The sequence below is a fragment of the Portunus trituberculatus genome, chromosome 43 (genome assembly GCF_017591435.1).
Source record: "Portunus trituberculatus isolate SZX2019 chromosome 43, ASM1759143v1, whole genome shotgun sequence".
In the NCBI taxonomy this organism is placed as follows: Eukaryota; Metazoa; Arthropoda; class Malacostraca; order Decapoda; family Portunidae; genus Portunus; species Portunus trituberculatus.
In genome coordinates, this window is record NC_059297.1 from 11,985,525 (window position 1) to 12,007,959 (window position 22,435).

At 39.4% G+C, this 22,435-nt stretch overlaps 1 protein-coding gene across 1 annotated transcript in view; it reads right to left on the bottom strand.

Annotated features, from left to right (window-relative positions):
- LOC123517976 (replication protein A 32 kDa subunit-B-like) overlaps positions 1–18,547 on the bottom strand; it is a 33,568-nt gene extending 15,021 nt beyond the window's left edge. The window contains exons 1-3 of the mRNA XM_045278478.1: positions 18,395–18,547; positions 11,701–11,774; positions 7,074–7,163 (exon numbers count right to left, since the gene is read on the bottom strand). Of these exons, the coding sequence (XP_045134413.1) occupies positions 7,074–7,163; positions 11,701–11,774; positions 18,395–18,404 (174 nt within the window). The 5' untranslated portion in view covers positions 18,405–18,547. The remainder of the gene's footprint in view (positions 1–7,073; positions 7,164–11,700; positions 11,775–18,394) is intronic.
- Between the last annotated feature and the right edge of the window lie 3,888 nt (positions 18,548–22,435).

Below are 22,435 nucleotides of genomic sequence, written 5' to 3' on the forward strand. Positions count from 1 at the left end.
TCCAAAGCTGGATGTTGCGTCTATGTGTGCAATGACTTAACTTGCTCTTGTGCCCACGCTCTTGAATCTTCCTGAGTTTTCCACCATCTGGCTCCAACTCAATTAATTCTCTAAATAAATTTATCTGTGCTGCCTATCTCTCCCCTAACTCCTCTGATTAAATTATTCGACAGTTTAACTTTCAAAGCGGAGCATGTTCTATCCCTTTATCCTTTTGCAGTGATCTCCATCCTTGGAGATTTCAATGTTCACCACCAGCTTTGGCTTTCCTCTCCCTTTACTGACCATCCTGGTGAACTAGCCTTCAACTTTGCTATCCTCCATGACCTAGAGCAACTGGTGCAACACCCTACTCATATTTCTGACTGTCTTGGAGATACGCCCAACATTCTTGATCTTTTCCTTACTTCTAATCCTTCTGCTTATGCTGTTACCCTATCTTCCCCGTTGGGCTCGTCCGATCACAATCTCATTTCTGTATCTCATCCTATTTCTCCAGTCCCCCATCAGGACCCCGAAAACAGATGTGCCTCTGGCATTTTGCATCTGCCAGTTGGTGGGACCTGAAGAGGTATTATGCAGATTTTCCCTGGAATGATTACTGCTTCCATGTCAGAGACCCATCTCTGTGTGCTAAACACTAACAGAGGTGATAGTGTCTGGCATGGAGATGTACCTCATTCTTTTTTCTCAACCTAAACCTTCAAAACCTTAGTTTAACACAGCCTGTTCTCATGCTATACATGATAGAGAGGTTGCCCACAAAGGGTACTTGAGCCTTCCATCTCCTGAATCTCATGAACTTGATATTTCTGCCCAGAATCATGCCTAGTCTGTTCCTCAACTTACCAAACACTCTTTCATAAAAAGAAGATGTCAAAATCTTTCAAACTCAAACTTCCCTCAAGACTTCTGGCATCTAGCCAAAAACATCTCTAATAATTTTACTTCTTCATCTTTCCCTCCTTTATTTCATCCTGATGGCACCACTGCCATTTCATCTGTCTCAAAAACTTAACTCTTCTCTCAAACCTTTGCTAAAAACTCCACCTTGGATGATACTGGGCTTGTCCCTCCCTCTCCTCCTCCCTCTAACTTTTCATGCCTTCAATGAAAGTTCTTTGTAATGATGTGTTCCATGCCCTCACTGGCCTAAACCCTTGGAAGACTTATGGACCTGATGGGGTCCCACTTACTGTTCTGAAAAACTGTGCTTCCGTGCTTGCACCTTGTCTAGCCAAAGTCTTTCAACTATGTTGATCAACTTCTACCTTTCCTTCTTGCTGGAAGTTTGCCTAAATTCAGCCGGTTCCTAAAAAGGGTGAATGTTCTAATCCCTCAAAGTGCTGTCCTATAGCTCTAATCTCTTGCTTGTCAAAAGTTTTTGAATCTATCCTCAATAGGAAGATTCTTAAACATTTGTAACTTCACAATCTTCTATCTGATCGCCAGTATGGCTTCCATCAAAGTTGCTCTACTAGTGATCTTCTAGTATTCTTTACTGTGTCTTGGTCATCCTCTTTTAGAGATTTTGGTGAAACTTTTGCTGTCGCATTAGACATATCAAAACCTTTTGATAGAATCTGGCACAAAGCTTTGATTTTAAAATTACCCTTGTACAGTTTCTATCCTTCTCTCTGCAACTTTACCTCTAGTTTCCATTCAAACCGTTCTACTGCAGCTGTGATAGACGGCCACTGTTCTTCTCCTAAATCTACTAATAGTGGTGTTCCTCAGGGTTCTGTCCTGTCATCCACTCTCTTTTTATTGTTCATTAATGATCTTCTTAATCAAACTTCTTGCCCTATCCACTCCTATGCTGATGATACCACCCTACATCTTTCCACACCCTTTCAGAGATGACCAACCCTTCAGGAAGTCAACAGATCACACAGGGACGCCACAGAATGCCTGACTTCTGATCTTTCTAAGATTTGTGATGGGGACAGAGAAAACTTAGTAGTGTTCAATGCCTCAAAAACTCAATTCCTCCATCTATCAACTCAACACAACCTTACAGACAACTATTCCCTCTTCTTCAATAGCACTCAACTGTCTCGGTCTGTCCTTTACTCATAATCTTAAATGGAAACCACATCTCATCTATTGCTAAAACAGCTTCTATGAAGTTAGGCGTTCTACAGCTTCTCCACCAATTTTTTCTCGCCCCTCCAACTGCTAACTTTGTACAAGGGCCTTATCTGTCATTGTATGGAGCACTCTTTGCTTTGCATGTTTGGGGGGGAGGGTTTCCACTCACACAGTTTTATTAGATAGGGTGAAATCAAAAGCTTTTCGTCTCATCAACTCCTCTCCTCTGACTGACTGTTTTCAGCCTCTTTCTCACCGCAAAAAATGTTGCATCTCTTTCTATCATTTATTGCTATTTCCATGCTGACTGCTCTACTGATCTTGCTAACTGCATGGCTCTCCTCCTCCTGTGGCCTCCCTGAACAAGGCTTTCTTCTTCCTCTCATCCCTATTCTGACTAACTTTCTAACACAAGAGTTAACCAGTGTTTCAATCATTCATACCTTTATCTGGCAAACTCTGAAACTCCTTGCCTGCTTCTGTATTTCCATCTTCATATAACTTGAATTCTTTTAAAAGGGAGGTTTCAAGACATTTATCCCTGTCTTCTGATCTTTTAGGGAACTTGCAGTTTAAGTGGGCCCTTTTTTAATATTTTGTTGCCCTTGACAGGTTTCCCCCTTGCATTAAAAAAGGGATGAGTGAGGAGGAGGAGGAGGAGGAGGAGGAGGAGGAGGAGGAGGAGGAGGAGGAGGAGGAGGAGGAGGAGGAGGAGGAGGAGGAGGAGGAGGAGGAGGAGGAGGAGGAGGATAATAATAATAATAATAATAATAATAATAATAATAATAATAACATCAGCAACAACAGTAATAATAATAATAACAACAACAACAACAACAACAACAACAACAACAACAACAACAACAACAACAACAACAATAATAATAATAATAATAATAATAATAATATGTATTCTAACAAGTAGATTATTGTGCCTGCTTCATTAAGTTAAAAGGTAGTTAGTTAGTCAACTGTATATGTTACCAGTGGATATATATACAGTGGAGATGGTGAGGGGTTATGTGTGTGTGAGGTGACACTCAAGCAAGCTAACACCAGGAAGTAAGAGAGCAGTTGACCATTACCATCAATGTATCAAAGTATCAAAATAGTTCTAATTTTTCTTCATACATTGAACAAATAGTTTTTTCATATCCTAAGAGAAGAATTTCACTCATTAAGTCCACAAAAATTTTTACAAGAAACATAAAACTAAGACATAGTGATCAAATCTATATTTCTTCTAAATAATGTAAGGACAATAAGAAAAATAAAAAAAACTCAAAATACTAACATGAGGAAGAAAGAGATTTCTACAACAATACAAGGGAAAAAAATAAATAAATACATAAACAAACACAAGGAGATGGGAGAACAACACACATGCACATGCATGCAATCACACACACACACACACACACACACACACACACACACACACACACAAGTGATCATGTGGTTATGGAAATGCAGATAGCAACAACACAGCGAAGGAAAGGCGAGACATACAGGAGTGGTAGATTGAATTATAGAAAGATGGACACAGAAAGTTTGAAAAATTATTTCAGAAAATTAGATTGGGAGATGTTACAAATCAGAGAAGTGCAAAAAAAAATATGAGATTTTTATGAAATATTATAAAGAAGGAGTTATGAAATTTGTACCAAAGTATAAACCAAGAGAGGAAGGAAGAAAGGATTGCTTTAATGCAACTTGTGTTAAGGCTAAGGAAAAGAGAGATGTGGCTTGGAAAAGATGGAAAAAGAGTAGGATTATACTAAATAAGGAGAATTATAGAGTGGCGAGAAATGAGTATGTGAGGGTAAGGAGGGAGGAAGAAAGAAAATTTGAAAAAGATATTGTAGACAAGAGTAAGGAACATCCAAAATTGTTTTACAGGTTCATAAATGGTAAACTTAAAAAGAGAGAGTCCATTGAAAGATTAAAAGGAGAGCAAGGGATAGTACATGACCCTAAGAATATAGCGGAATTGCTAAATAATAGGTTTCAGCAAGTATTTACTAAAGAAACAATGTTTGTAAAGCCTCAGAATGTAGAAGGAAATGTGCACATGGATGACATTAAGATACCTAAAAAGGAGTTATATAAAATGTTGGAGGAACTTAAAGATGATAAAGCGATGGGACCAGATGAAGTTTCAGGAAAATTATTGAAGGAGTGTAGAGAAGAATTGATTGATCCATTATATGATATTATAAGGTGCTCATTAGAAACAGGAGAAGTACTGGTGGAGTGGAAAAGAGCTGAAGTGGTGCCCATTTATAAGGGAGGCAGTAAGGAAGAGCCTCTTAACTATAGACCTGTGTCTCTAACAAGTGTGGTCGGTAAGATTTGTGAGAGGGTGATAAAGAAATATTGGATACGGTTCCTGGAGGATCATAAGTTATTATCGGATCATCAATTTGGCTTTAGGAAAGGGAGGTCATGTGTAACAAATCTACTGAGCTTTTATTCAAGAGTGGTTGACAAAATACAAGAGAGAGAGGGATGGATGGACTGTGTATATTTGGATTTAAAGAAAGCTTTTGACAAGGTACCTCACATGAGACTGCTATGGAAATTAGAGATTTATGGAGGACTGAAAGGAAAAGTGTTAAAGTGGATGGAAAACTACTTGAGATGGAGAGAGATGAGAACGGTAATAAGGGATGCAAAGTCGGACTGGTTGGTGGTGGAGAGTGGAGTCCCACAAGGCTCAGTGCTGGCACCAATACTTTTCCTTGTATATATTAATGACATGCCAGAGGAGTAAACAGTTATATTAATTTGTTTGCGGATGATGCAAAGTTGTGTAGGTGTGTGAAGAGTGAAGAAGATTGTGAAATTTTACAGGCAGATCTGGATAAGATTTGGGAGTGGAGCAAGAGGTGGGAAATGGAATTTAATCTGAGCAAAAGTCATGTGATGGAGATGGGGAAGAGTGGAAGACGGCCAAGAGGGTCATATAAGATGGGTGAAGAAGTAGTGTTGAAAAAGGTGGAAAAGGAAAAGGATTTGGGAGTGATAATACAAGACCATGGGCAGTTTGAGGCTCATATTGATAAGATGTTTGGAGAAATGTATAATTTGATAAGAAATATTGGATTAGCCTTCCATTATATGGATAAAGATATGATGAAGAAATTAATTAGTATGGTAATTAGAACAAGATCGGAATATGCTGGAGTGGTTTGGTCCCCTTATAAAAAGAAGCATATAAGGAAGTTGGAGAGATTGCAGAGAATGGCAACAAAAATGGTTCCGAAATTGGCAGAAATGACCTATGAGGAGATTAAAAGAAATGAATTTGCTTACCTTGGAACAAAGAAGAGAAAGAGGAGATTTAATACAGGTTTATAAACTGTTGAACGGACTGGATGAAGTGGATAATGAGCAAATGATGTTGAGAGAGGAAAACTTAAATAGAACTACGAGATCGCATAGTAAAAAGATAGCCAAGGGAATATGCTTGAAGGATGTGAAGAAATATAGTTTCCCACAAAGATGTGTGGAGGTGTGGAATGGTTTGAGTGAGAAGGTGGTGTCAGCGAGGAGTGTGCATGGTTTTAAAGGAAAGTTGGATGTGTGTAGATATGGAGACAGGGCCACACGAGTATGATACTCAGGCCCTGTAAAATTACAACTAGGTGAAATTACAACTAGGTGAATACACACACACACACACACACACACACACACACACACACACACACACACACACCCTGTAAAACTACAACTAGGTAAATACACACAACCGGTAAGCCATACTGATAGAATTTTCAGAGAGACATATAATTTCCTAAGGAATACTGGATTAGCATTTCACAACATGGACAAAGAAATGATGAAGAAATTGATAAGTACTATAATAAGACCCAGATTGGAATATGCAGTTGTGTGGACCCCGCATAAAAAGAAACACATAAGGAAGTTGGAGAGATTACAAAAATGGCTACAAGAATGGTTCCAGAATTTGAAGGGATGACATATCAGGAGAGACTAAAGGCTATGGATCTACCAACCCTGGAACAGAGAAGGGAGAGAGGGGATCTGATACAAGTTTATAAATTGATTAAAGGTTTGGATCAAGTGGATAATGAGAAACTGATCCTGAGAGAAGAATATGACATTCGAAGCACAAGATCACATAGTAAAAAACAGAGGAAGGGAAGATGTCTGAGAGAAGTTAAAAAATATAGTTTCCTGCAAAGATATGTTGAGACTGAGAACAGTTTGAGCAAAGAAGTGGTGTCAGCAGAGTGTGCATAGCTTTAAAGAAAAATTGGATGAGTGTAGATATGGAGACGCCCCGTCTCCATATCTACACTCTACACAAGCGTAAAGCCCAGGCCCTGTAAAACTACAACTAGGTAAATACACACAAGTTCAATTACATGGATAAGAGTATAGTGAAAAAGAACATAACCACTATGATAAGACCTAGACTTGAATACGCAGTAGTGGTGTGATGCAAAAGGGGATCAGGATACTAGAAAGAATCCAAAGGACAACTACAAAGATGGTGCCAGAAATAAAGTATCTTCCCTATGAAGAGAGACTGAAAGAAATGGAACTACCAACTTTGAAGGATAGACAGGAAAGAAGAGATCTAATGACAATATCTAAGATAATGAACTCTATGGAAAAGGTAGATAGACAAGACCTGACTGAGGATGGAGATAGATACAAGAGAACACTTTGAGATCATGAAAAGTCAATGTTTGAGGCACATTACAAAGTTTAGTTTTCCAAATAGGATGGTGAAATGGCTCCAGTGAAGAGACTAACAGTAGAAAGGGAGCATAAATCTAAGGAAAAGTTGGATGAAAGTAGATACGGAAACAGTTCACTGTTAGTTCCATTCGAACCATGCAATATACGAGGTAAAACTAGGTACACACACACACACACACACACACACACACACACACACACACACACACACACACAAGGGGCCTGAAGGAGATGAAGAAAAAAATCACCTTAGTGCCAAGGTATTCCTGGTTGTTCTCATCCAAGTCCAACACAGTCTTTATGGTGAGAGGCAGCATACTCTCTATCTTGTTGCCTTGCTGTGGGAGAAAAAAGCACACCATGAGGAATTGGGGAGAGAGAAAAAAAAAAAGTCTCAGGAAGAACCAGTGTTCTGTAGTAATTGGATACTTATATGTATGTATATATCTAATACTTCTGAGAGAATACTTATCTTAAAGCTTAGTTGTGTGTGATGGTGATGATTGTGATGATGATGATGATGATGACAATGATAGTAGTAGTAGTAGTAGTAGTAGTAGTAGTAGTAGTAGTAGTAGTAGTAGTAGTGTGGTGGTGGTGGTGGTGGTGGTGGTGGTGGTGGTGGTGGTGGTGGTGGTGGTGGTGGTGGTGGTGGTAGTAGTAGTAGTAGTAGTAGTAGTAGTAGTAGTAGTAGTAGTAGTAGTAGTAGTAGTAGTAGTAGTAGTAGTAATAATAATAATAATAATAATAATAATAATAATAATAATAATAATAATAATGTGTGTGTGTGTGTGTGTGTGTGTGTGTGTGTGTGTGTGTGTGTGTGTGTGTGTGTGTGTGTGTGTGTGTGTGTAATATGACATCTTCATCCTCTTGCTCAAAAACAGTAATCACCCACTCATCATCGGTGACAGCTGGGACTAGGACTGTGGGCGTAATTTTACCTGATAAATGACTGATAAAGACATTACTACAGTACTAGCAACCTCTGTGTGTGTGTATTTACCTAGTTGTATTTACCTAGTTGTAGTTTTACAGGGCCTGGGCTTTATGCTCGCATGGCCCCGTCTCCATATCTACACTTATCCAATCTTACTTTAAAAGTATGCACACTCATTGCAGACACTACTTCTTCATTTAAACTGTTCCACGTCTCAATACATCTTTGCGGGAAACTATATTTTCTTAACATCTCTCAGACATCTTCCTTTTCTCAGCTTTTTACTATGCGATCTTGTACTTCGGATGTCATATTCTTCTCTCTGGATCAGTTTCTCGTTATCCACTTGGTCCATTCCGTTGATCAATTTATAAACTTGTATCAGATTTCCTCTCTCCCTTCTTTGTTCCAGGGTTGGTAGATCCATAGCCTTTAGTCTCTCCTCATATGTCATCCCTTCAAATTCTGGAACCATTCTTCTAGCCATTTTTTGGAGTCTCTCCAACTTCCTTATGTATTTCTTTTTATGAGGGGTCCACACTACTCCTGCATATTCCAATCTGGGTCTTATTATAGTACTTATCAATTTTTTCATCATTTCTTTGTCCATATAGTGAAATGTTACTCCAATATTCCTTAGCAAATTATATGTTTCTCCAAAAATTCTACCAATATGGCTTACTGGTCGATTGTTTTCTTCCATCGTCATTCCTATGTCCTTTTCCATTTTTACTTTCTCCAGTTCTACTCCATCTCCCATCTTATAAATTCCCACGGGTCGTCTTTCACCCTTTCCCATTTCCATGACATGGCTTTTGTTCACATTGAATTCCATTTCCCACTTTTTACTCCATTCCCAGATCTTATTTAGGTCTTCTTGCAGTATTTCACAATCCTCCTTTTGCTTTATAACTCTGCACAGTTTTGTATCATCTGCAAACAGATTTATGTAGCTGTTCACACTTTCTGGCATGTCGTTAATATAAATGAGGAAAAGTATTGGTGCCAATACTGACCCCTGTGGCACTCCGCTTTCTACTGCTCTCCACTTGGACTTCATATCTTTAACTACCGTACCGTCCTTATTTCTCTCCCCCTCAAATAATTTTCTATCCATCTCAATGTGCTTCCTTTTAAGCCACCCTTCTCCTCTAACTTCTATAGTAATCTTGCATGTGGCACTTTGTCAAACGCCTTTTTTAAATCCAAATAAATACAGTCAACCCATCCCTTTCTCTCTTGTACTCTATCAACTATTCTAGAACAGAAACTCAATAAATTAGTTACACACGACTGTCTTTTTCTAAAACCAAATTGGCTATTTGATATTAATTTCTTGTCTTCAAAAAACTCGATCCATTGTTTCTTTATTATTCTTTCACACACCTTGCATATTACAATAGTTAGTGATACCGGTCTGTAATTTAAAGGTTCTTCCTTCCTTCCGCTCTTATATATGGGAACCACCTCAGCTCTTTTCCATTCTACTGGTACTGTTCCATTTTCTATTGAGCATTTTATGATGCTGTAAATAGGACTTCCTAGTTCTTCCCTACATTCTTTCAGTATTCTGCTTGAGACTTCATCTGGTCCCATTGCCTTCTCTTCATGCAGTTCCTTCATTAACTCTTTTATTTCAAGCTTGGTTACTTTAATCTCTTTCATATAGACTGTCTCTCTATTACCCTGTGGCCTTTCAAATTTGGATTCCTTAGTAAAGACCTCCTGGAATTTATTATTTAATAGTACTGCCATACTTTTTGGGTCTTCCACTATCCCGTTCTCTCCTTTTAACCTTTCTATTGTTTCTTTTTGCCTAATTTTTCCATTTATGAATCTGTAGAACAATTTTGGTTGCTCCTTACATTTTTCAACAATGTCCTTTTGAAAGTTCTTTTCCTCTTCCTTCCTCACCTTAACATATTCATTTCTCGCTGCCTTGAAGTTTTCCTTATTTGCTGGATTTCAAATTTCTCCTCCACTTTTTCCATGCTCCATCTCTTTTCTCCTTTGCCCTAGCACACTTTGCATTAAACCAATCTGTGTGTGTGTGTGTGTGTGTGTGTGTGTGTGTGTGTGTGTGTGTGTGTGTGTGTGTGTGTGTGTGTGTGTGTGTGTGTGTGTGTGTGTTCCACTGTTTGATCTGCTGCAGTCTCTGACAAGACAGCCAGACGTTACCCTACGGAACGAGCTCAGAGCTCATTATTTCCGATCTTCGGATAGGCCTGAGACCAGGCACACACCACACACCGGGACAATAAGGTCACAACTCCTCGATTTACATCCCATACCTACTCACTGCCAGGTGAACAGAGGCTACACGTGAAAGGAGACACACCCAAATATCTCCACCCGGCCAGGGAATCGAACCCTGGTCCTCTGGCTTGTGAAGCCAGCGCTCTAACCACTGAGCTACCGGGTGTGTGTGTGTGTGTGTGTGTGTGTGTGTGTGTGTGTGTGTGTGTGTGTGTGTGTGTGTGTGTGTGTGTGTGTGTGTATTTACTTAGTTGTATGTTACAGGATTCAAGCAGGGCTCATAGTAACCTGTCTCCATATCTACATTTAACTAACTTCTTAAATTTGTGCACACTTTCTGCTGTTACAATCTCTTCACTTAATCCATTCCAGATGTGTGTGTGTGTGTGTGTGTGTGTGTGTGTGTGTGTGTGTGTGTGTGTGTGTGTGTGTGTGTGTGTGTGTGTGTGTGTGTGTGTGTGTATTTACTTAGTTGTATATTACAGGATTTAAGCCGGGCTCATAGCATCCTGTCTCCATATCTCCATTTATCTCATTTTTTCTTTAAAGCAATGCACATTATGAGCTGTAACAACTTCATCACCCAATGCATTCCATTTTCCCACCGTCCTATGTGGGAAAATGTATTTTCCAATATCCTTTACACACTGCCTCTTCCTAATCTTCTTTGCATGTCTTCTTGTCCTTCCAGCTTCATCTGCCATCAGCACCAGGTCTACCTTGCCTATCTTTTCAATGCCATTAACTTTTCTATACATTGTTATTAGATCCACTCTTTCTCTTCTACCTTGTAATGTTGGCAGTTACCTTTCCTTCAGCCACTCTTCATATGTTAGGTCCTTTAGTTCCAGCACCATCTTTGTAGCTATCCTCTGGATCCGTTCTAATTTCCTTATATCCTTTTTCAAGCTCGGCGACCCCACTACTGCTGCATATTCCAACTGTGGACGTATCATACTTGTAATTTTTTTTTTCATCATATCCTTGTCCAGGTAAAGAAATGCCACCCTAATATTAGGCAACATTTTATGTGTTGTTCCAAATATTTTACTTATGTGTTTTTCGGGGCTCAGCATTTCTTGTATAACCACTTCAGATATTTTTCTTCTTTAGTACCACTACATATCACATGACATCATAATGTGGATGTTTTTTAATGACGGGCACACGATAATTTTGTGCACAATATAGAAATATGTGCAGGTTTTAAGTGTGTGCAATAGCAGTAAACCAAATTGCAGATGGCACAATAGCAGAGGGTTAAGTGCATATATATGTATGTATGTGTGTGTGTGTGTGTGTGTGTGTGTGTGTGTGTGTGTGTGTGTGTGTGTGTGTATATATATATATATATATATATATATATATATATATATATATATATATATATATATATATATATATATATATATATATATATATATATATATATATATATATATATATATATATATATATATATATATATATATATATATATATATATATATATATATATATATATATATATATATATATATATATATATATATATATATATATATATATATATATATATATATATATATATATATATATATATATATATATGTAAATTGTATAAAACAATCTAACGGTAATCAAGTATTTCTCTTATTCAATTTTTCTAGAGGGGAGGCACATAAATGAGTAATACCTACCTTTTTAGCTTCAGGGGCTGGGGAGGAGAACTGTTGTGTGCCATAGTCTCCAGCATCTCCCCCAAAGCCTCCACCTGCAGAAAAGAAAGTCATCATTCATTGTTCCTCTTATAATATGTGTGTAGCAAATGAGTTCAAAACTTCCAATAACAGTTTGGAAATGGATTAGTGAAGGGTTGTATGATTTAATGTAAGGAGCAAGGAGATAAAAGGACATACAACTCCAAGTGAAAGATCAGAGGACTTTTGAGTGTCATATGTTTATCATCTTTCATTTGTCACTAGTAATTTTCATGTCTTGTTTTCCTCACATACATTTATGCACTAGAGAGCATGTCCACTGCATATATTTGGTCTGCCAAACTGTTCACTAACAATTTTAATATTATTCTAGGATACTCTTAATATTTAGGGAGTAGTATGTCTTTCATTACCTTCATGGATACTGAGAAACTTACATTTTTTAAGTTATCATGGCAAATTTATAGTTTCTGTGAAATAGAGATCTTTTCTCAGTTACATGTATAAGTTAAGTTAAATTACGTTAGGTTTGGTTTGATTAGGTTAGGTTAGGTTAGGTCAGGTTGGGTCAGATTGAGTTAAGATAGGATAGGTTAGATTGAGTCAGATTAGATTGGCATTGCCTTCTTTTAAGTTATCATCTCCATTTCAGTATGATATAATTACTATATTTGTATTCCTCCCTTCTAAAACACACTTTCCCTCAAGTACTCAAGATCATAGGAGGAAGAGGAGAGAAGAGACAACATTTCTTTTCTAAGAAGTCTTATGCTCAAAAATAATCCACAAAAATGGAGAAAAAAAAATAAATAAAAAATAAATAAATAAAAAATGTAGTTTTATACTCAAAATGCAGTTTGGTGCATGGTAAAAATTTACCATGGTGTCTAACAGTACCATGCCTGCACTGAATTACATTAATGTCTGGCCAGGGTAGGCAACAGGAGAATACACTGAAATCATGAAATGTGAAATCAAAAGTGTTGCCCTTTACATCATATTAAACAATAGATTAATCAATTTTAAAGTAAATCTCAAGAAGATCCGTGTGGCTCAATTTATTATTTTTTGTTCTATTTCTTGCCTACTACAATGCTGGGGACCTGGTATAAAGCAGGAATTTTGGGAGGGGACAACTAAAATGGAGCCAAATACTCCTTCTTACCACTAAAAATAAATAGAGAGCAGTAATATTGCCGTTGTAGCTCTATTTCATAATTTACCAGTTCATTTAGGTTAAGATAGATAGCGGCAGGATCAAAATCAAGAAGATGACCACCTTCACAGCAATGACTGCTGATCCACACACCTCAATCTACCAATTTTCATTCTATAAATATCTGATATCCAAGATCAATTATGTGGCAAATGGACAACAGTGCTTTCAAAGATACACGTGATGGTGCTCCCGTCTCTCACCTAAACCTGGCACCTCAGATCCATTCTCAGGACTTCAGCACAACCTCCCTTACCCACACCTACACCCAGTCATTCTAATGGACTACCTCGATGATGGCACAATAGATACTAGACTTTTCAGAGCATTCCCTGCTAGCCTTCTTGCCTCAGGTGTAGAAGCTTGGCAAGAAAGAACGGTAAAATTCTAGTTTCTGCCCATACTCCCCCCCTCCACCCCCCAACAAGCTTGGGGACAGGTGGGAATGCATGGTTTCAGGTGGGGAACATGAAATGTATCGGAAATGCTTATTTTTTTGCATAACTGGGGAGGAAAAATTGCCATCCTAAACTCTAAAGATGGTTCACTGCAACTTTTGTAAATTCACTAATTTGTATAAATTTCACAAATTTGAAGTAAATTTCAGCAAGGATGCTAACCTGACCTAACCTAATGTAAACCTAGAGTAACCTAAACCTAACCTTACATAACGTAAACCTAAGGAAACTTGTAGTGAAAATTCCGTGGACTTTTTAAGGGAATTTTTTCCCCATTATGCAAAAAATACACATTTCCGATGTACCTCATGTTCCCCACCTGAAACCCCGCATTCCCACCTGTTCCCAAGCTTGTTGTGGGGGTAGGGGAGAATACGGGCATAAACAAGAATTATACCAAAAATACAATTCATCTCTTTTCATTAAGTTAGGTTAGGTTTAGCTTAGGTTAGGTTAGGTTAAGTCAGGTTGGGTTAGGTTAGATTAAGTTAGGTTGGGTTAGGTTAGGTTTAGGTTTGGTTAGGTTTAAGATGGGTAAGGTTAGTGTATATTCATGTAGAACTGGTAAAAATCTACCAGAAAAAAATTTTGTGTTTTACCAGAAACGCGTATATCCACAATAGACGGGGGCAGGAGAGGGTGATAAAAAAATTAAAAACTTTCATATTGAAAAGAAAGTGCATATTTATTCAAAACAGATCGAAATTTGACATAAGCAAGAAAGAGTTGGTTCGTTTTACCACAAAATCGTGTTTCTGTAAGATCCGAGTGTGTTTTGGGGGGTGAGGGGAATAAACTACGGATATGCGATGGAAACGAAGTGCATATTCACTCAAAACAGGTCGAAATCTACCAGAAAAAAATGGTATTACTGCAGAGTTTCACCACAATCAGCTCCATGTTTTTTACCCACCTCAAGAGATAGAGCTCCAGATTACGAGTAATTTGAACCCCATATATATTAGGTGCAACCTTTTTGAATGGCAACACAGATTTTTTAAAATTTAAGCCTGTTTTGGTGTTTTGGTGATCAGCTGTGACAATAGCCTCTCGCATCAAACCCTGCCGCACACTGATGGTGTCATGCGCTCGCAGCGGCTCGGCGGGCTCCGTGACATACCATTGTCTGAGCATGCACTTAAGTTTACGCTGATTGGTTCTGTTCTTTGAAACTGAAGCAGCGGCCAATGAAAAGAAAAAAAAAAAAAGCATAATTATTTCCACCAATCACGACGGGCCCTGAGGTTAGGTTGGGTTAAGTTAGGTTAGATTAGGTTTAGTTAGGTTAGGTTGTTATGTTAGGTTAGGTTCTTTTCTGGACGAAACTAATTTTTTCTGGTAGATTTTGGCTTGTTAATTAATTCACCAGTTGTTTTGGTATTACTGCAGAGTTTCACCACAATCAGCTACGTGTTTTTTTACCCACCTCAAGAGATAGAGCTCCTGATTACGAGTAATTTGAACCCCATATATACTAGGTGCAACTTTTTTTAATGGCGACACAGATTTTTTTAAATTTAAGAGTGTTTTGGTGATCAGCCGTGATACTAGCCTCCCGCATCAAACCCTGCTGCACACTGATGGTCACTGATGGTGTCATGCACTCACGGCGGCTCGGCGGGCTCCATGACATACCATTGTCTGAGCATACACTTAATTGTTTACGCTGATTGGTTCTGTTCTTTGAAACTGAAGCGGAGGCCAATGAAAAAAAAAAAGCATAATTATTTCCACCAATCATGACGGCCCCTGAGGTTAGGTTTAATTAGGTTAGGTTAGGTTTAGTTAGGTTAGGTTGGGTTAGGTTAGGTTAGGTTAGATTAGGTTTAGTTAGGTTGGGTTGGGTTGGGTTGGGTTGGGTTGGGTTGGGTTAGGTTAGGTTAGGTTAGGTTGGGTTAGGTTGGGTTGGGTTGGGTTGGGTTAGGTTAACATAACATAACATAAATAATAGGATAACAAAGGGCCACCGGGGCCCATCTAGGTTATCCTGTATCAGTCGCACAGCGACCTCGTCATCAGTACTTAAAGATACACTTACAAGTACACAATACATTATATACTAATTCTAAATAATTGGCCCATTAACAGGGGTAAGTCCTGCAGCGAAATCCTCTACATGGGGATCATGTCTTGTTTAACTATAGTAAATTTCTTATAAAAACTATCATGCAGTGCTATACATAATTATAAATCTAATAAATTTAAGTGCTTATCTAATCTGTTTTTAAACATTGTCAAACTAGTGCTATTTACAACCATCTCTGGCAATGCATTCCAGAAGTCTACCACCCTAAGACTAAAGAAATATTTTCTTATATCTAACCTGCAGCCTTGCTTTCTAATCTTCCTGCCATGATTTCTAGTCCTACTTCCCTCCTCTAAGGTAAAGAAAGATCTCACATCTATGTAGTTTGTATCTGAGAACATTTTAAATAACTCTATCATATCCCTCTTATACATCTCCTCTCAAATGAAAACATGTTTAATTCCTTTAATCTATCTCTATACTCCAGGCGCTTTAAAGCTGGTATCATCCTAGTTGCTCTTCTCTGAACTGCTTCTAACATGTTGATATCCTGCCTATAGTGGGGTGACCAGGCCTGTATGCAATACTCTAAATGGGGCCTAACATAGAATTATATAAGCTACGCACCACTTCCTTACTTTTATAACTAACATTTCTATTTATAAAACCCAGGATCCTATTTGCCCTATTTCTTGCTTCTAAACATTGCTTTGAAAATTTCATAGTCCTGTCTATCACTACTCCTAAATCCTTTCCTTCCTCTACTGCCTCTAGCCAACATCCCTCCATCTCATAGTTAAAGTTTGTGTTGTCTTTACCTAAATGCATAACCTGACACTTTTAGAATTAAACTCCATCTGCCACCTGTCTGCCCATGCTATCAGCCTGTCCAGGTCTCGTTGTATTCTGTAATTGTCCTTTTCACCCTGTACTGCACATGCTATCTTAGTATCATCTGCAAACTTTGATACTTTGCTACTAATTCCTATATCTAAATCGTTAATGTACACCAAGAAAAGAAGAGGTCCTAGCACTGATCCTTGGGGTACCCACTAACCACTTCCTTCCACTCAGACATTGCCCCATTTAATACTACTCTCTGTTTCCTATCAGAAAGCCATTCACTAATCCAATCAACTAACCTACCCCTATCCCATGTAGTCTCAATTTGTACACTAGCCTCCTATGCGGTACCTTATCAAACGCCTTGCTAAAATCTAGATATATAACATCTATGCTATTTCCATCATCTAACTCCTTGGTAATATATTCTAAGATATCGAGCAAATTTGTAAGACAGGACCTCCCTGATCTAAAGCCATGTTGGGTATCTCTAATTAATCTATTCTCATTTAAATGCTCCCAAATACTACCCTTAATGATTTTCTCTAGTATCTTACATACTATACTAGTTAAACTGATCGGTCTATAATTATTCGCATCATCCTTCCTACCTTTTTAAATATTGGAGTAACATTAGCTAACTTCCAGTCCTGAGGTATCTCAGCAAACCTAAGTGATCTTTCAAAGATTAACTTAAGTGCTTCAGAAATACTGTCTACACCCTCCCTAAGTACTCTGGCATGTAGCTCATCAGGACCACTAGCTTTCCTATCGTCTAGTTCAAGAATAAATTTCCTAATAATTCCCGGTTTTATATCAATATTTTCTAAAGCTCTTAAACTACTCATCGCACTGTTTGTAACAGGATTTCCTATTCTTTCCTAGTAAATACTGAAGAAAATTGTTCATTCAATAATTCTACTATGTCTTCATTTTGATCCACTACTACACCATCTTTTCTGAGTGGTCCAATCCTATCCTTATTTCTTTTATCACTGACCTTGTAATAACTATATAATTTTTGGGATCTTTACTCCCAGCTCTAGCTAGTTTTATCTCTGCCTGCCTTTTACTTTTTTTTATAACCTTACTCAAATCATCTCTGACCTGTCTGTACCTAATCAAATCTACATCTTCCCCACTTTTCTGCAACTCTCTGTATGCCCTCTTCTTCTCTCTGATCTGGCTACCTATCTCATGAGTCCACCATAATGGCTTCCTGTTTCTCTGCCTTAAATCTTTGTAAGGGATACACTGCATCACTATACCCTTTACTACAACCTTAAAAATATCCCACATCTGTGCAGTTTTATTTCCAAAACTATCTTCCCAGTTTACCTCTCCTAATAACTGACGTAACCTACCATAATTAGGTTTAGTTAGGTTAGGTTAGATTAGGTTTTGTTAGGTTAGGTTAGGTTTGGTTTGGTTTGGTTTGGTTAAGTTAGGTTAGGTTAGGTTAGGTTGGGTTGGGTTGGGTTAGGTTAGATTAGGTTTAGTTAGGTTAGGCTAGATTAGGTTTTGTTAGGTTAGGTTAGGTTCATTTCTGGACGAAACTAATTTTTTCTGGTAGATTTCGGCTTGTTTTTAATTAATTTACCAGTTGTTTTTCTATGCAAGTTTCGGGGCGGTAAAAAAAAAAAAATGGTTGATTTGCGCCAAAAACAACTGGTATTTTAATTAAAAAGCAAGCCGAAATCTACCAGAAAAAATGTTTCGTCCAGAAAGGGCAAGGTGGTGAAACTCTGTAGGTTTACCGTTGTTTTTTTTATGCAAATCATGATGTTTCGGGGCTGTAAAAAAAAAAATGGTTGATATGCGCCAAAAACAAAAGGTATTTTAATTGAAAGCAAGCCGAAATCTACCAGAAAAAAATAGTTTTGTCCAGAAAGGGCAAGGTGGTGAAACTCTGTAGGTTTACCAAAAAAAATATTTCATCCCGAAGTGAGCTGTTCGTGTTATTGTAAAAATTTACCGCACTCTGAGGATGTGATCCTCGGTGTCATTACCAAAAAAGTGCTCGCTAGGGTCCATGCCATGTGGCGGCAGCCTCCACTACCTCTTCACACGCGCTGGTTGTATACAACATCCTAATGATAACTACGAAAAGTGGTCTTCTTATTCACTCACCGTCAAACATAGTGAACAATGTGTTAATGTGGCGACACGAGCACTGTCAGGAATAGCGGCGTGACCAGCGCCAAGCAGGACTCAGCACGTCAACTCGTCAAGGAGATTTGTTTACTTCTCGATTTGGCGCGAAACTCTTGACCTTCGCACAGTCTTGGCGGGAGAGTGGGGAGGGGTAGCATTATCATCATCAGCAACCTCTGGATTACTATTATTAAGTATTTACTATTACTACTACTACTACTGCTACCCCTATTGATACGTACTACTCGATCTACTACTGCTACTATTCACAAAAACATCAGCCTCGAATATGTTGTCGAGACAATTAATATATTGTTGCATTAATAATGAAATACAACAAAGGAGAACAATGGACCTTGCCACCCACCCCATGGGCAAAGACATAGGAGTAAAGTATAAAAAATATATGAATAGATAGTATACATAACAAGAATACAAATACTTAAATAAATAAATACTGACATTGCACATCTTATTGCATAAACCTCCTACAGTCTGAGAGCAAACTGAGGATATTCCTTGAGTATATCCCTGAGAATGGCTGGGTGTAGGAGATGGTCAATGAGGGTATAAAGTCATGTTGACCTTAATTTGCAACCAAAATTTAGCAATGAGAGACATTCCATGATATAATGATGCAGAATGTGTCCCCTTGGTGCAGCACACAGCACACAAAACACAGCATACACCAGGAGAAGCACTGACTTTCCAATAGTATTTATAGCCTAATCTGAGCCTCATTGCCACCTTGTTGTGTGATGCAGTGTGTCTCCCATAGGTGTTAGCACAGCTCTGGAGGACACGGGCATAGTGAAGACTAGTGCCACTGCTTCTATGGCAACAAAGCTCCAACTGATCACTAATATGCTATGTACAAAGTCCTTAATGCTACTCTTAACATAGCCCAGAGTGTACTAAGTGCCAGGGTCAACTGTGTTGTCTTGAAGGGCACACTGAACAAGACAGTCTGCCTTTTCATATAGTGGATACCCACATGAGACGGTATCCAGGTGAAATGGACCTTGGCACCAGCACCTTCTAGGGCGTGGATGAGATCAAGATACTTATTAACTAGATCACAGTCCAGAACAGTATGCAGTTCTGCCCTAGTGGAAGACATGTGCAGGGAGCCGCCTGGAAACCTCAGTGTCAGTGTAGTGACTTGCAGAGATATAGTCACGGATGAACAGCCCACATTCAGACCTGCTGCCATTGACTGACCCATCACAATAAACATAAATAGCCTGAACATGGGGGTACTTGGACAATTTGGTTATGAACATGTCTTGCAGCACATGAGGGAGTCAGTCCCTCTTGGGCTGATGCAGTGAGTGAATATCAACACTGACATGGTGAGGGATCCAGGCGGGTTGGAGCAGTGACATAATGTTAATACAGGTCTCGGCTACACCTACGGTTGTCAATACTCCCAGATCTTCAATTGTCTTCCCACGTCCCAAGCTTAGCTGTGTCCCTCTGTTTCATGCAAAAATTTTTCCACTCCTCGGTGGCATCAGTTTGGCTCCATGTTCGCTTCTGGCCAATCTGCTTCTCTGACTTCTCTTCGTTATACAGCCCCTCCCTTCCAAGACTAGATGTCCCATCAGTCTCACCTTATATCAAAATCCTGGGTCCAGACTGGAGGATGGTACGTCCTTTGTGGGTGTCACACATCAGGCTTCTGCTGTTCCCCATCACTAGACGACTCCTCCCAGGAGAAGCAACCAGGACCCGCATACCTCATCAGGCAGTCTACATGGGCCTTCTTCCTCCTGCCACCCCATCCAAGGGTGATGCAATACATGACATCAGTGAGGGGTTTTGCAATGATATACGGCCCATCCCAGGAACTCTGTAGCTTTCACCTGGCAGTTGGTGCAGTAACACACCATGACTCCACACAGGACACCTGCTCAGCATCGCCACTCAAAAGCAAAGGCACCTCCTCACCCTGCACCCTCTGGGTCTGTTTCCTGAGATCCAGGCTTGCTTCACACTGTGTCAGGTAGTCCATCCCAAGTAGGCATGCTTCCTCAATGTTGGCGACAAACACAGGCAACTTCTCCTCAGTGTTTCCTATGTTAATACTGGCTTGCACTGGTCCCTTGAGAAGAAGACAGTGACCTGTCACACCATGCAGTTGTTTCTCCGCTATCTGAAGTCCCATTGCAACCACGTAGTCACTCCTGGCGAACGTCTGCTCCACCCATGTGTCCACCAAGAGGTGGCAAGGCTTCCCATCTACTCTGCCATCAAACTCAAATGGCTTCCTCTTCTGCATGGGCTTGGGAGCTGTCTGTGCAAGCCGTAGCACTCGGATCCATGGTGGAGTACCGGTAGGTGAGTTTTTTTTTTTTTTATGCAGGAGAGAAGGACGACCAAGGGCAACAAATATATATATATATATATATATATATATATATATATATATATATATATATATATATATATATATATATATATATATATATATATATATATATATATATATATATATATATATATATATATATAAAAAGGGCCCACTTGAGTGCTGGTTCTCCAAAAGATAAGTAAAGAATTAGCCAAAATTAGGGAGCAAATGTCTTGATACCTCCCTCTTAAAAGAAGTCAAGTCGTAGGAAGATGGAAATACAGAAACAGGAAGGGAGTTCTAGAGTTTACCAGAGAAAGGTATGAATGATTGAGAGTACTGGTTAACTTTTGCGTTAGAGAGTTGGACCGAATAGGGATGAGAGGAAGAAGAAAGCCTTGTGCAGCGAGGCCGCAGGAGAAGAGGAGGCATGCACTTAGCAAGATCAGTAGAAGTTAACATGAAAATAGCAATAAAAGATGGAAAGAGATGCAATATTTCAGCAGTGAGAAAGAGGCTGAAGACAGTCAGAGGAGGAGAATTGATGAAACAAAAAAACTTTTAATTCCACCCTATCTAATAAAACTACAAGTGGAACCCCCTTAAACATGCAAAGAGTACTCTACAGAGGGGCGGATAAGGCCCTTGTACAGAGTTAGCAGCTGAAGGGCTGAGAAAAACTGGCGGAGATGCCTCAGAACGCCTAACTTCATAAAAGGTGTTTTAGCAAGAGATGAGATATGAAGTTTCCAGTTAAGATTATGAGTAAAGGACAGACTGAGGACATTCAGTGTGGAAGAAGGAGACAGTTGAGTGTCAATGAAGAAGAGGGGATAGTTGTCTGGAAAGTTGTGTCGAGGTGAGGTTGGGTATGGAAGAGAACAAGGAGAGATGGGAAGCAATCACCAGCCAGGCTGACCGGAAGTGCAGGGCCCATGTGGAGGACTGGATGCTGGGCTCCCTGGCCTCAGTCTAAAAGAGTGAAGATCCCATGCTGCGCTCTGCTACGCAATGGTTCTTGCCAATGACACAGGTGGCAGTGTTGCTTCTGTCTTCACAGCTGCCATCTTTATACTAGTTGCAACTTCTTTTCTCACAGCTTCCAATTTGCCCTGCAGCTCTTCACATCAAATGTCCATGTACCAATGTGTCTCTTCACTCAGTGTCTGCCAGTTGTGAATGAACTGCTCTGATGCCTCCCATATCTCTACACATGTCGCTCTTGCCTCCTGGGCCTGTCTGTCCATTTTCTCCATCATAGCAGCCAACAGTGCCTTGACATCCGGTTGCCCATGTCCATGCCTAGTTACACCTCAACTGTATTACTGCCACTGTCTGCCTTTGCCATTCTGCCTTTGGCGACATCCTAGCCACTACACCAATCTTCAACATCTGGCCACGATTTCAGCCTCCTGACACCAAATGTTAAGTAACCGGCCCTTCCATGCTGGCCCACTCCAGGGTGCCTCCACCAGGTCCCCACAGCACAGCTGGCACCAGGACACAGGGACCACCACGCAACACTTACCAGGTGGGTTTGGGAGCTATGATTGATGCGTTGAAGGTAGGAGACTCACCAGGCAGACTGAAAACATGGCAGTATAGACAGACACATGCACGCTGGGTGGAAGGGACACACACTGGGGTACACTTAGCTCCTTTTA